This window comes from Gadus chalcogrammus, chromosome 7 (assembly GCF_026213295.1).
Source record: "Gadus chalcogrammus isolate NIFS_2021 chromosome 7, NIFS_Gcha_1.0, whole genome shotgun sequence".
NCBI lineage: Eukaryota > Metazoa > Chordata > Actinopteri > Gadiformes > Gadidae > Gadus > Gadus chalcogrammus.
In genome coordinates this window covers 4,198,012-4,209,394 of record NC_079418.1, presented here as the reverse complement: position 1 = coordinate 4,209,394, position 11,383 = coordinate 4,198,012, and the positions used below count along the sequence as shown (strand labels likewise).

General features: G+C 41.1%; 2 protein-coding genes across 2 annotated transcripts; one reads left to right on the top strand and one right to left on the bottom strand.

The window, feature by feature from the left end:
- Positions 1 to 4,605, top strand: LOC130385471 (uncharacterized). Its single transcript, XM_056593979.1, has 9 exons — positions 1 to 394; positions 853 to 1,011; positions 1,732 to 2,326; positions 2,448 to 2,524; positions 2,667 to 2,856; positions 3,027 to 3,148; positions 3,243 to 3,471; positions 3,559 to 3,705; positions 3,780 to 4,605. The coding sequence occupies exons 1-9, from the start codon at positions 86 to 88 to the stop codon at positions 4,028 to 4,030; spliced, it is 2,079 nt and encodes a 692-aa protein (XP_056449954.1). The 5' UTR covers positions 1 to 85; the 3' UTR covers positions 4,031 to 4,605.
- A 329-nt stretch (positions 4,606 to 4,934) lies between these two features.
- Positions 4,935 to 5,866, bottom strand: LOC130385475 (P2X purinoceptor 7-like). Its single transcript, XM_056593985.1, has 2 exons — positions 5,366 to 5,866; positions 4,935 to 5,210 (listed from the first exon to the last, which is right to left on the bottom strand). Exons 1-2 carry the CDS (start codon positions 5,791 to 5,793, stop codon positions 5,039 to 5,041), a joined length of 600 nt encoding a protein of 199 aa, XP_056449960.1. The 5' UTR covers positions 5,794 to 5,866; the 3' UTR covers positions 4,935 to 5,038.
- Positions 5,867 to 11,383: the final 5,517 nt, after the last annotated feature.

Sequence of the window (11,383 nt, the reverse complement as noted above, 5' to 3'; positions counted from 1 at the left end):
AATAATAAGAAGAAGAAGACGTTCAACTTCATTTTCTGTCGAGTTCAAAACCAAGGCATCAGCTGTGGTTACCGTGCAGTCGATTATGGGAAGAATTTGTGCGGTCAGAAACTGCGGGAAGATCTCTAGAAAAAGGAGTTGTCATCGGCTTCCTCTCAACACACCTAAAAGTCATAGAGTCAGAAAGTTGTGGCTTTCATTCCTCGGGTTCGACATAAACACCCCAGTAAATGTACTTCGGGAAGCCGACCATCGCGTTTGCGCCTTTCACTTTCGGCCTGAGGACTACCTGAAATCAACAAGTCATCGAAAGAAGTGTCCGAAGAGACTGCATCTGAAAACGGCAGCTGTACCTACGCTTTGTGGACCAACGCTAGACGAAGAAGACCTCGGGGTAAGCTAGACATCATGTACAACGTTATGTTTATGATTAGTTTAGGTTGAACATCTGACTCGAACTGAAGGTTACACGGACCAAAACAGCGAGTTCGTTGTTGCTGCTTGATGTTTTTGACGATGATTCTGAAGTTAGTCTATAGGCCTACTAGTATTTTGACCTAGAATAGCGTTTTTAAAATGTTTTTTTGATCGTAACGTCTCCTAAAGAGAGCTGATGGGGTATCCACAGAGGTTAGATCAGACATGGGCATCATACGGCCGTGATTTTGGCCGTGATATATAATATATAGATATCTATAGCCCATATTATATATCTTATATTATTATATACTCAGGCAACCATGCATAACATAATCGCTTGAACCACCGTTCAAATGGCAGTCTGAGCCATCATAACAACAATATTTGTGTCAGTAATGTTGATGAGATGTTGTGTTTTGCAACTTGTTACAGGCTGTTGGCGGTGTGGTGGACCAGCCTTCTACCTCCAGCATATCCTTGGTCCTCACCAGTCCACAGCCACGGCCTCACCAATCCAATAAATCCCCAAGGAAGTCCTTATCTGGCAGTTACCTTGCTTTCCCTGTGATCAGGGAGAGGCTCTCACTATCTGTAAGTTATATTGTTACTATATTGTTACCTTACTTGTGGTGATACAATGTTTATTAGGTGAGTGCTGCATGCAGCGCTCAACTATTGTATCTTCTTTCTTTCTTTCTTTCTTTCTTTCTTTCTTTCTTTCTTTCTTTCTTTCTTCTCTACAAACTGGGACCTATCTCCTTCCTCAATTTTTCACCTAGAGACTCCATTCAAATTTTAAAATATTCAGAATAGCTTGGAATCGCGCGCTTCTTTTCAGATTTTTTTAATATTTTCGGACGTTCAGCAGTGTTGCCAGATTGGGCAGTTTGTCCTGACATATTGGGACACACACACACACACACACACACACACACACACACACACACACACACACACACACACACACACACACACACACACACACACACACACACACACACACACACACACTTATTTTACATTTCTGCATTTTTAGCAATGCTTTGCGCTTTTCATTCAGCTGTCACTCTATTTGTTTTCAACCATTTCCATTTTCTCAAATGTTTACATTGTTTACTCCATTTAGACTTTTGAACTTTTGTTCAAACCCCATCACTTGATTTAAGACATACGTTTCTTTATGTCTTAATCTATGTGGCTTTATTAAAACATATTTTCAACCTCACTTTGCACTACAGCATTTTCTGCAGGAAATGCATTTTCTTGTTATCACTATAATTGTAAGTATTCCTTTGCTTCACTTTTCAACAGCCAGATGATTGTGAAACTGAGATGCTTCAAATGGACACAAGCATTTCCTCAGTCATTGAGGATGACCCAAAATACATGAGCTTCAGCCTCAGTCAACAGTCAAGTTCAAGTGAAACCTCCAGTTCAAGTGCCTCAGAAGAGCAAGGGGAGTGGGATGAAAGAAAATGGATTGTGAACGAGTCTAGCATCATGCAACTGTTTAGAACATGCCATATATGTGCCGCACAAATCACTGATAAAAAAGTGACAACTACAGGCAGCCAACTAAAGATTGAATGGACATGTTTGAACAATCATCATGGCAAGTGGGCATCATGTCCTGATGCAAGAGGAATGGCACAGAATAACTTGCTTGTTTCTGCTGCTACGCTTTTCTCTGGAACAACTTTCACTGAAGTACACGAGTGGGCCAGCATCCTAAACTTGCAACTCTTGAAGAAATCCCAGTACTACTCCATCCAATCCGACTACCTTATTCCAGTAGTACACTTTGCATACAAGGATCATCATGAGAATCTCATTAGGCGACTTATTAGACAAAAGGCTGAAGGCGAGTCCATAGAGCTGTGTGGAGATGCCAGGTCTGACTCACCAGGTGAGTGTGTTTTTTTTCTTTGATACAATAACATGGAGGTATGGATTGTAAGACTGTTGGAAATGTTTTCCTCTGGATAGTAAGGAGGACTCACATGTTGTCACGCTATTACATTCTACAGGCTACAGCTGCAAGTATTCCACCTATTCGTTTCAGCTTCTATCCAGTAATGAGATCATTCACTTTCAACTACTACAGGTAAAACTAAAATGCTGCTTGTCCGATTTGTGAAACTATACTCTGGGTGACAGAGTATAGATAAAGCATTATTCAGTGGGTGTATTGTATTAGTTTTTTTGCTATTGCTAATTCATTCATTTCTATTCTCTTTCGTCAATAGGTAACGGAAGCTAGCAGTTCAGTTGCCATGGAGTCCCAAGGCTGTAGGAGGGGCCTCAACCATCTAATTTTCAATGAAGGAGTAGATATAGACCTCATCACTACAGACCGGGCCACATCAGTTCGGAAAATAATGAGGGAGGAATTCCAGAATGTTCACCATGAATTTGATCCTTGGCATGTATCAAAAGGTAAATAGTTGTATCAAAACAATGTAAATTGTGATTGACTCAATGACTCATCAAATCATAACCTGATAGACCTTCCATGTATCAAGACCACATATCTTGTACTGTGAAGGAGAACCTTCACATTTGGCTCACCCACATTTGTGGTAATGTGTTTCATTACTATTACACAGGCATAAAGAAAAAACTGGTAGCACTCGCCAACAAAAAGGAAAATCAGGTCCTGCAGGGCTGGATTTGGGCGATCCTCAATCACTTTTGGTTCTCATGCTCATCTTGTGGTGAGAGTGCTGAGGTAATAACCCCAATGCATAAAGAATGTATAAAGATTGCACTGAAATCCAGTCAGAAGATTATCAAATAGTCTTGAAATGTAATATATTCTGTAGGAACTGAAGCGACGGTGGACCTCAGTCCTCCACCACATCTGTGGGGAGCACACATGGGAGCAAGATGGAAGAAAGTGGGCATGCCCTCACCCTGCTCTCAACCCAGATCAGCAAAGGACAAAGCGATGGCTCCAGCCAGAGTCTCAAGTCTTCAAGTCTTTACGGAATATTGTTGAAGTTAAAAGACTGCTGAAAGACCTTGAGCAGATGACTCGCTTCAAACATACAGGTATATAGCATTATGAAACAGATCTATGCAACTTTTCAACCTATGTAGTCACTCTCTCAATGTCTAATGAAACACTTTAATTTACAGGATCTTTGGAGGTGTACCACAACGTTATGCTAAAATATCTGCCGAAACGACTGCATTTTCGGTACGACACCATGGTAGCCCGAACACAGCTAGCCATCCTGGACAACAATTACAATGTTGGCCGACAGCAGACAGAGACTTCAGAAGGTATTGAGATTTCATAAGTAAGCCCCTAAATGTGTTTGTCACAACTTGGCTAAGAAATAATGTTCTCTGTGTAGGACTTCCAAGATACAGTATGGTGTTCCCAAAACAGAGCAAGGAATGGGTAGCCAAGAAGATCTATGAGCCTACTAGTCAGTACTTCACACAACACCTTGTGAAACTCGCGTTGGAGAGAAGGGAGGAAAGAACACCGGAAGACATTCCACATGTCCAGCGGCCTGCAAACATTGCAACTAAGGAGAGACCCCCCAAGGAAGATTTAATCAGGAAACATCAATCCAGATTCCCTCGCCACACTGATGTTTGAAAAACCAAGGATCCAGATTGTAAATTTGTTTATATGTCAGAATCAGAATCACTTTTATTACCCCTTATTGTACAGTAGGCTACACAAGAGCAAAATTATTAGGCTTGGTTCCTCAGCATACACATAGCTGCAAGAAAAAAATATAAAATAAGTTTAAAAATAAATAAGTATAAAAATAAATAAGTAGCAGCATTAATAATAATAAAGTAATGAGGTATAATAAAGAGTGAAGTGTAGGGTGTTCAAGTGGTAGTGTTGTAAATGTGTTTGTAAATACAGTCGGCCTATGTCTACCTTTACCCATTAGGAAAACATGTTTAGGCCTACAGACACTAGTGCACTTTCTAAATAAAACCAACGATTTTAGAACAAAAGTTTTTTTTATTGAGAAGAAATTAAAAAGTAAACGCAATGCAGTTAGGTAGGAACAGAAGGTAGGAACAGAAGGGTAAGATATTAGATTAGATTAGGCTTTATTGATCCTTTTGGGATGACTCCCTCAAGGAAATTGATTGTCCAGTAGTTTACAGAAAGAAACACAACACAATATTAAATTATATACAATATAAGATAAACAATACACTCTTAGATAACTATAAAAAGTAAACAGTAAACAATAATAATATAAGATAAACAATAAACTCTTAACTAACTAACTATAAAAAGTAAACAATAAACTCTTAGCTAATATAGAAAGTAGAGATAATAATAGAAGTAAAACAGGATTCAAGTAAAATAAAAGATAAATGTAGAGAACTGTATAGAGGATTAATATAAATATAAATAAATAACTATATATAAATAAATAAATGTAAACATAAATAAACATATATACATATACACATGCATATACATATACACACATACACATATATACATACATACACATACATACGGCATTGTGGATAAATATATCATATATGAAATGACGGATATACATATACATATAGATAGATTGGAATAAGAAGAATAAAAAAAAGAAGAATAAAAAAAATGATTTCAGAATAATTACTCTATTTCACAGGGTTTAAACCCAGCATACTGTCCAGTGGGGGATGGGAACGCATCCCTAACAGCCCACACCACGCAACTGGGTAATGCAAGGCGATTTCCTCGTCCCAGTGGTTGACCTTTGAGGGCCCACTCCAGAATGACTCGATAAGCCACAAGTCGGTATTGACTGAGGGTAACAAAACATGGATAGAGCAAAGACTGGGTCAGTAACTACTAGTAATGAGACGGTGGCACCGTTTTCAAAAACATTATAGTCGAGCTACATGCGAATTATACAAATTGGCATCTGAATATGAAATACATTACATCAATGTAGCTTACCTATCTGACAGTTGGCCATTCGGTCCTTCGGGTGTGGGGCGTTTCTTCCAGTTAATTTTAGGGACCCAGAAGAAAGTATCCAGCACGGTTTTATTTAGGAGATGGCGCACTTCATTTAGAGAGATGCAGGGCGACACAGTCTCGTCGACCGAGACATTGAGGTTGGCCATACCAGCTGTGACGACAAGGTCCCACTCCGTGCAGCACCTACTTTCGTGCTCCGTCGGCATCTGCCTGCACTTCCCACAGGCACACCACCAATTTCCCGCGATCCTGGGGACCGCTTCAGCCGGAGCTTCAGGCGCCTCCGTAGCCCTGGCCTCCATCTCCCGTAGCTCCTCTTGGGTGTATTCTGGTTCATACCGATATCCTCTGCCGTCAAACTCAAAATCGAGTGCGTCCTCCAGAAGCCACCTTTCATATTCCATTTTCAATGATTTTCCCTAATCCGAGGTGCTCAAGTCACGGTACAAGACTTCAAACCAACGTAAACAGCCCACCTTTCCGTTTCGGCGGAGTAATATCAACGAGCAGTAATGAGTCTTCCAACTGAAATCAACTGGCGATAAACGTGCAATAAAACACGACAGAAACCATATATTCCGCCGATATTTTTTTTTTAAACTTCACAAATGCCACTAACCACTCGGTTACTTGCACATTTTCGAAAACGAACGTTTAGGGTTGCTGGGATGACAGGTTGGTGTATGCACACCGACAACCATTGTGAAGCAGGCAGGAGCGATTCAAAATGAGCCAAATACCCGAGAAAGGACTAATAGTTAAAATTTCGGTGTCACCCACTCTATTTCAGCCTAAACAAACCAGAAAGGGGGCTCAATGTTCAAAATACCGGAATTGTCCTTTAAGATATTTGTACAACATAGGGTTTCAGAGCTTTTCAAGCTGTGTGTTTCCTTGTTGTTGTTCTTCTTACTACATAGGATCTTAAGAACCCTCCGACTGGAGTAAGCACAGAGGGGGGTCAGACCACTGCCGCGTCCTGGAAATGGTTTGAGCACATGCACGAGGCAATTGACCTTTCGCAAAAGCCCCGCCCCCCTTAGTTACCGTTGCTAGCCCGACAAGCTTCTTGACGCCGACGGAGTGTCAACACAGTGTCATGTCGGGGAAAAATATAGCGGTGCGTGTCAGTGACTCTTTTTGGAGCAATACTTGTGCGATATCCTCCAGATCGAGGCAAAAGGGGTTACAGTATGCGGTGGAGGGATACATTAAAAACATTAAAATAAACAAATAAGGGGACACTACGACTGTCGAGGCGAAAGCGTACCGGTCAATGGCAAAATCGGAGAAACCCCATGATCTCTACCTCACATGCAACGAGCACAGCCTTTTGGACCAGTTATGCTCTTGCACTGCCGGGTAAGTTCAGGACACTTGTATACTTCAGGAGGATGTTGACTGAAATATTTAAATTAGTTAGATAGCTAGTCAACATCCTTTCAACTATCCTTTCTAGCAAGAAGCAACGTCATCAGAGTCTAGCTTGTTACAATATGTTGTTACAACATGGATGTAAGGTTACATGTCAAGGCACTCTAATATTGCAGTAACTAGCTAGTAACATTATTGTCATAAGGCTGGTTGACATAAGCAATTCATAGTCACTGCAAATAGCATTTCCAAAACAAACACCTAATGCTACTTCTGGCTTAAATCAGTTCACCAGGTTTTTGCTCTCACATTGTGGGCCTTATGTACACCCTGGACCTGTGCCGTGCCAGACATAATGACATCTCCTCCAAACGCCAGCCTCAGCAGTGGCACAAAGCCAGGGGTAAAAAAATAACTGGACAACCTGTGAGCAGTGTGGTGGTAGCCAAGGCCAAAGTCAACCGCAAGCGGAAACCCATCATGTCCAGCTATATCCACAATAAGTAAGTATTTTACTTTCCATGTACTCTACAGCAACACCATCAGTCACACTGTTCTGAACATATTCCTGTGTACTGTGTAACATGATAGACAATAATACTCACCTCTGAATGTATTTGTTAAAGGAAAGAGTTAGGGACAGCAGTGTAACTATGGTCTACTGAGGGAGATGTCAGATGCACCTATAAGCTACATTGCTGATGAAACTGCACCTGAGGTAGAAGTTGGAGGCAGGAAGTATGCAGTGGGGTGCGGTCTAAGCCACCAGGTGAGATTTTATTAAAGTTTCATTAAAATTTGACATTTACAAATTCTAAATTGTGCTTACAATGTAAAAAAAGGAAAATTGGGCTGACATATTATATACACCTACACATAAAAACATGAAACAAGGATTTCTAGCACCTTCCACAGCTCAGGCTGACAAAATGCCCCACAGTGGTGAGTAAAAATAACAGGTTAAAGCAGTAATAATGTCATGTAGTAATACTTTGTATTTGTTGCCATGTGATGCTACGACTCTCCCAGACTGTCCCTTACTTAAGTATGTGTGGCTGGAAGTTTGAAAGCATGCTCACCACATACCAGATGTGATTTATAATCCCTAACCTTGTATTAGGAATTTTGTCTGACACCATCTTGAACTTTTTTATTTTACCGATGGCCCTCTCTACGTGCACCCTGTGCTTTGCAATGCGCTTTGTCACCAGCACATCTCCAGCGGGCATTTGCCTCTTAAATCAAAAACGGTGGCAGGTTTAACTGCAGTCCGACTGCTCGCATCTCTTCCTCGATCAAGAAGCCCTTATCAGCCATTATGCCATCCCCTCTTTGCAAATAGCCACTCTCTATAAGTTGCTCTAGTAACGGGATGATACCACATTGCCTGACCATCTCCTTATCGGACATGGATCCTGTGAAGAGGGCAGATGAAAAAATCACAGCACCACGGGGGTCACAGGCAACTAGCGATTTTAGGGTGTTTGTGCTTTTGTAGTTTGAAAAGCTCTGGCTTTGCAACACCAGTGACGTTGGCCTTTCGATTTTCAGCTCTGTACAATCTAATATTGCAAATGTGGATGGGTAGTCTGCTTTTTAGGTTTCTGGCATGTTTTGTGCAATGACATCTCTGTGAGGCCAAATTGGTAATTCACCTAATACGTCAAACATATAATGAATCCAGGAATTGAAAATAGTACTTGCTGTTTGCGTGGTTATATTAAATCTAAAGGCAAGGTTCTTTAGGTCTTCGTTGTTGCGGAGTTTCATTAAAACAAACAGCAACTGGCTACGGAGGGGCATCTCAGCAACTTGCCAATCATTGCGCTTGTAGGTTAAGGGCACATTTATTTGAGTGGTGTGTGGATCATTTGGGATGCCAAATATTGTGCACAGTTGGTTGAATCGATCATATGTAAACCCAGTACTGTATTCCAACATTTTAGAGATTTCACTGCTTTCAAGTAGTTCAGGTGTTAGAGTTTTCTTTTTAAGTGTGCTAATTTGTGCTTTCAGCCTTTCTATTTCAGTTTCCTTTAAAGACAATTTCAATTTCATGTTGTTGTTTTCTTCTTCTAATTTCTTCTCCTTTTCAGTGCTCTGCTCCTCCTCAGGCTCCCTTTCTAGCTGGCATCCAGGAAGTGGGGGTTGCTCAGTACTCTCTGTAATGAAAAAATGTTTGCATGTTATTGATAATCCTTTATCTTTGTCCCTTTTTTAAAGCTGCCACTTGTTTGCCAAGTTGGAGAGTCTTCTGTTGATCCTGGAGTAACTCCTGTCAGCCAACCAGATGACCTGCCCAACTTTCCTCTGCCATCCCAACCCACCAGCTTCTGCACAGTTCTGAGTGAAAGTGCCATGCGTTGTTACACAGAACTGAAAATGTCTTTGCCTGATTCTATAGCTCTGGAACAGGAAACCAGGGAACAGAGCACAAACAACTTGTGTTTCCATGCAAGGTCTGCCCGAATAACATCAACCTCTTTTAAAAGAATCTGCTCTAGGAGAGCTGACCATGAAAAACTTGCTACAAGCTTAAAGGGACACTGTGTAACATCTGGTGGTACAATTGTATATTGCATTCAAACTAATAGTGCTCGCTTGTCCAAAAACTACGGTGGGCAGTATGTGCCAAGAAGCTGTGATATGACACCTACTAGGCTACCTCATCGAGTCATTCGAGTGATGATGAGGTTTGTGGACAACTGGACAAATTAGATGGACAAATCAGATCAGGTTTATTGACCAAGCATTCTTACAGACAAGGAACTTGACTCCAGCAGTTGTGGACTTTCCAACATGACAAATAACTATACAGATGATAAATAACAGTAGGTCATTTAATGTCAGATTGCATAAAATGTCAGATAACATAAAAGTTGACATAGCCTTTGGTAGTCTTGGAGTTACCGATAATCAAAACAATAATTCCCATAATGCGTGCGGCTGAGCACGCATCCTAATCAACGCATTGTAATCCGTTGATTTCAACAATGTAACAGTATTCTAAATACCAACAATTTACATTGTAACAAACGGAATCAAATCGAAATCAAATCAAATTTATTGTCATTTTGTCATCGAGGGTAGGAGCTGAAAGAAGCTGTTCAGTTTGTTTACGTCCACCCCGTCTCTGCTGCTTCCTCCTCCGGGCAGTTGCGGGCACGGTGTCACAGTGTCCGTTAGTATTCTGTGTTTGCGTAGTATGTCCAGATGCCAGCGAATGCCAGTGATGTTACTCGCTCTCAATGTCCTAATGTTCAATATTGTTTCCCTGTCATAAACTACGTTCGTAGGACGTCTCACACTCAAACATTCAATCTCAATCTCACAGATCTCAAGAGGGGCCGCTGCGACTGTACGCGCCGCCAGTTAGACGCCCTGGCAACGAGTTTACTTCCTCGTCTCCTATCCTGTTCCTAATTCCTCCTCTCGATCTTCTTTTCCTCCGTATTGTCTTCTTTATCAGAGTTGTTGGTATGAAATCCAGTTGTTCGGGTGATAAATCAACTGTCTGGCAAGCGAGTTGAAGCTCCAGAAGGTCCGCTCTAGCGTAAGTGCGTCTTGGTGGATTTGGATACGTGGTGACCCCAGCAGAGAATAAACCTCCATAACTTGATGAAGAATGGCTTTTGAATTCCTCCAAAGCATTTGACAGTATCCAAGTCATAAGAATATTGTCACGATTTAAACTCGACAGAAATGTGAAAAAGTAAATTAAATATGTAATAAAGTAGCCTTTCAATGACGAGTCGCTCAAACATAGGAGCGCCCATCTCTTTGCCATGGAAAACCATGTTATACATGCTTACACATCGTCGTTTTTTTGGCGACGATGATTCCTTCTCCTGTGGCGTGGCATAACTATGGTCTTTCAAACAAATGCGGTGCATAATCAAATTTGCCGGTAAAACTCGTCTCGCTAAAATAAGCTCTGTTCCACCGTCACGCTGGCTCAGAGTGAAAACGCGTTTGCAATTCCTGTACGACGTAGTGCTTTTTGACCCTCTCGGCAGCTCATAGACCGGAAGAAAATGGAAGCCTCCATGAAGCTTACCCGTCCTATGTAACCATATTGATATTAATATTAATTATTCTTCGCTCAGGAGGATAAGTGAGATTTTTGGCAGAGATAATTTTACACCAATGAGGACTTATTTATGAATGAATATGTTGATTTGAGGTAATAAATTACTCAAAATATTACATAGTGTCCCTTTAAAGAGTGCCGCATCATTACAAACTAAGGCCATGAAAAGAGGTGTAGAACAAGAGCCCATAGCAGCAACACAGTACACGAAGCTCACAGGTAATCTAGTGTATCCATGTGGTTTTGTTGTAAATCCTGATGCCCCACACCTTGGTACTTCACCTGACCGTAAGGTGATAGAGAGAGGAGGGAGTGAAAGCCCAAGCTATGGGCTTTTAGAAATTAAGTGCCCATCCAAGAACAGCTTTACAGAGTGTCCTTACCTTTGCAAGCAGGCAGATGGACGCTATAAACTAAAAGAGTGTCATGCCCATCATTATCAAATAATGGGGCAGCTTGAGCTCACGGGTATGTCATGGTGTGATTTTTTTGTTAAATGTGAGGAAGATTACCACATTTTTCTTTGACTA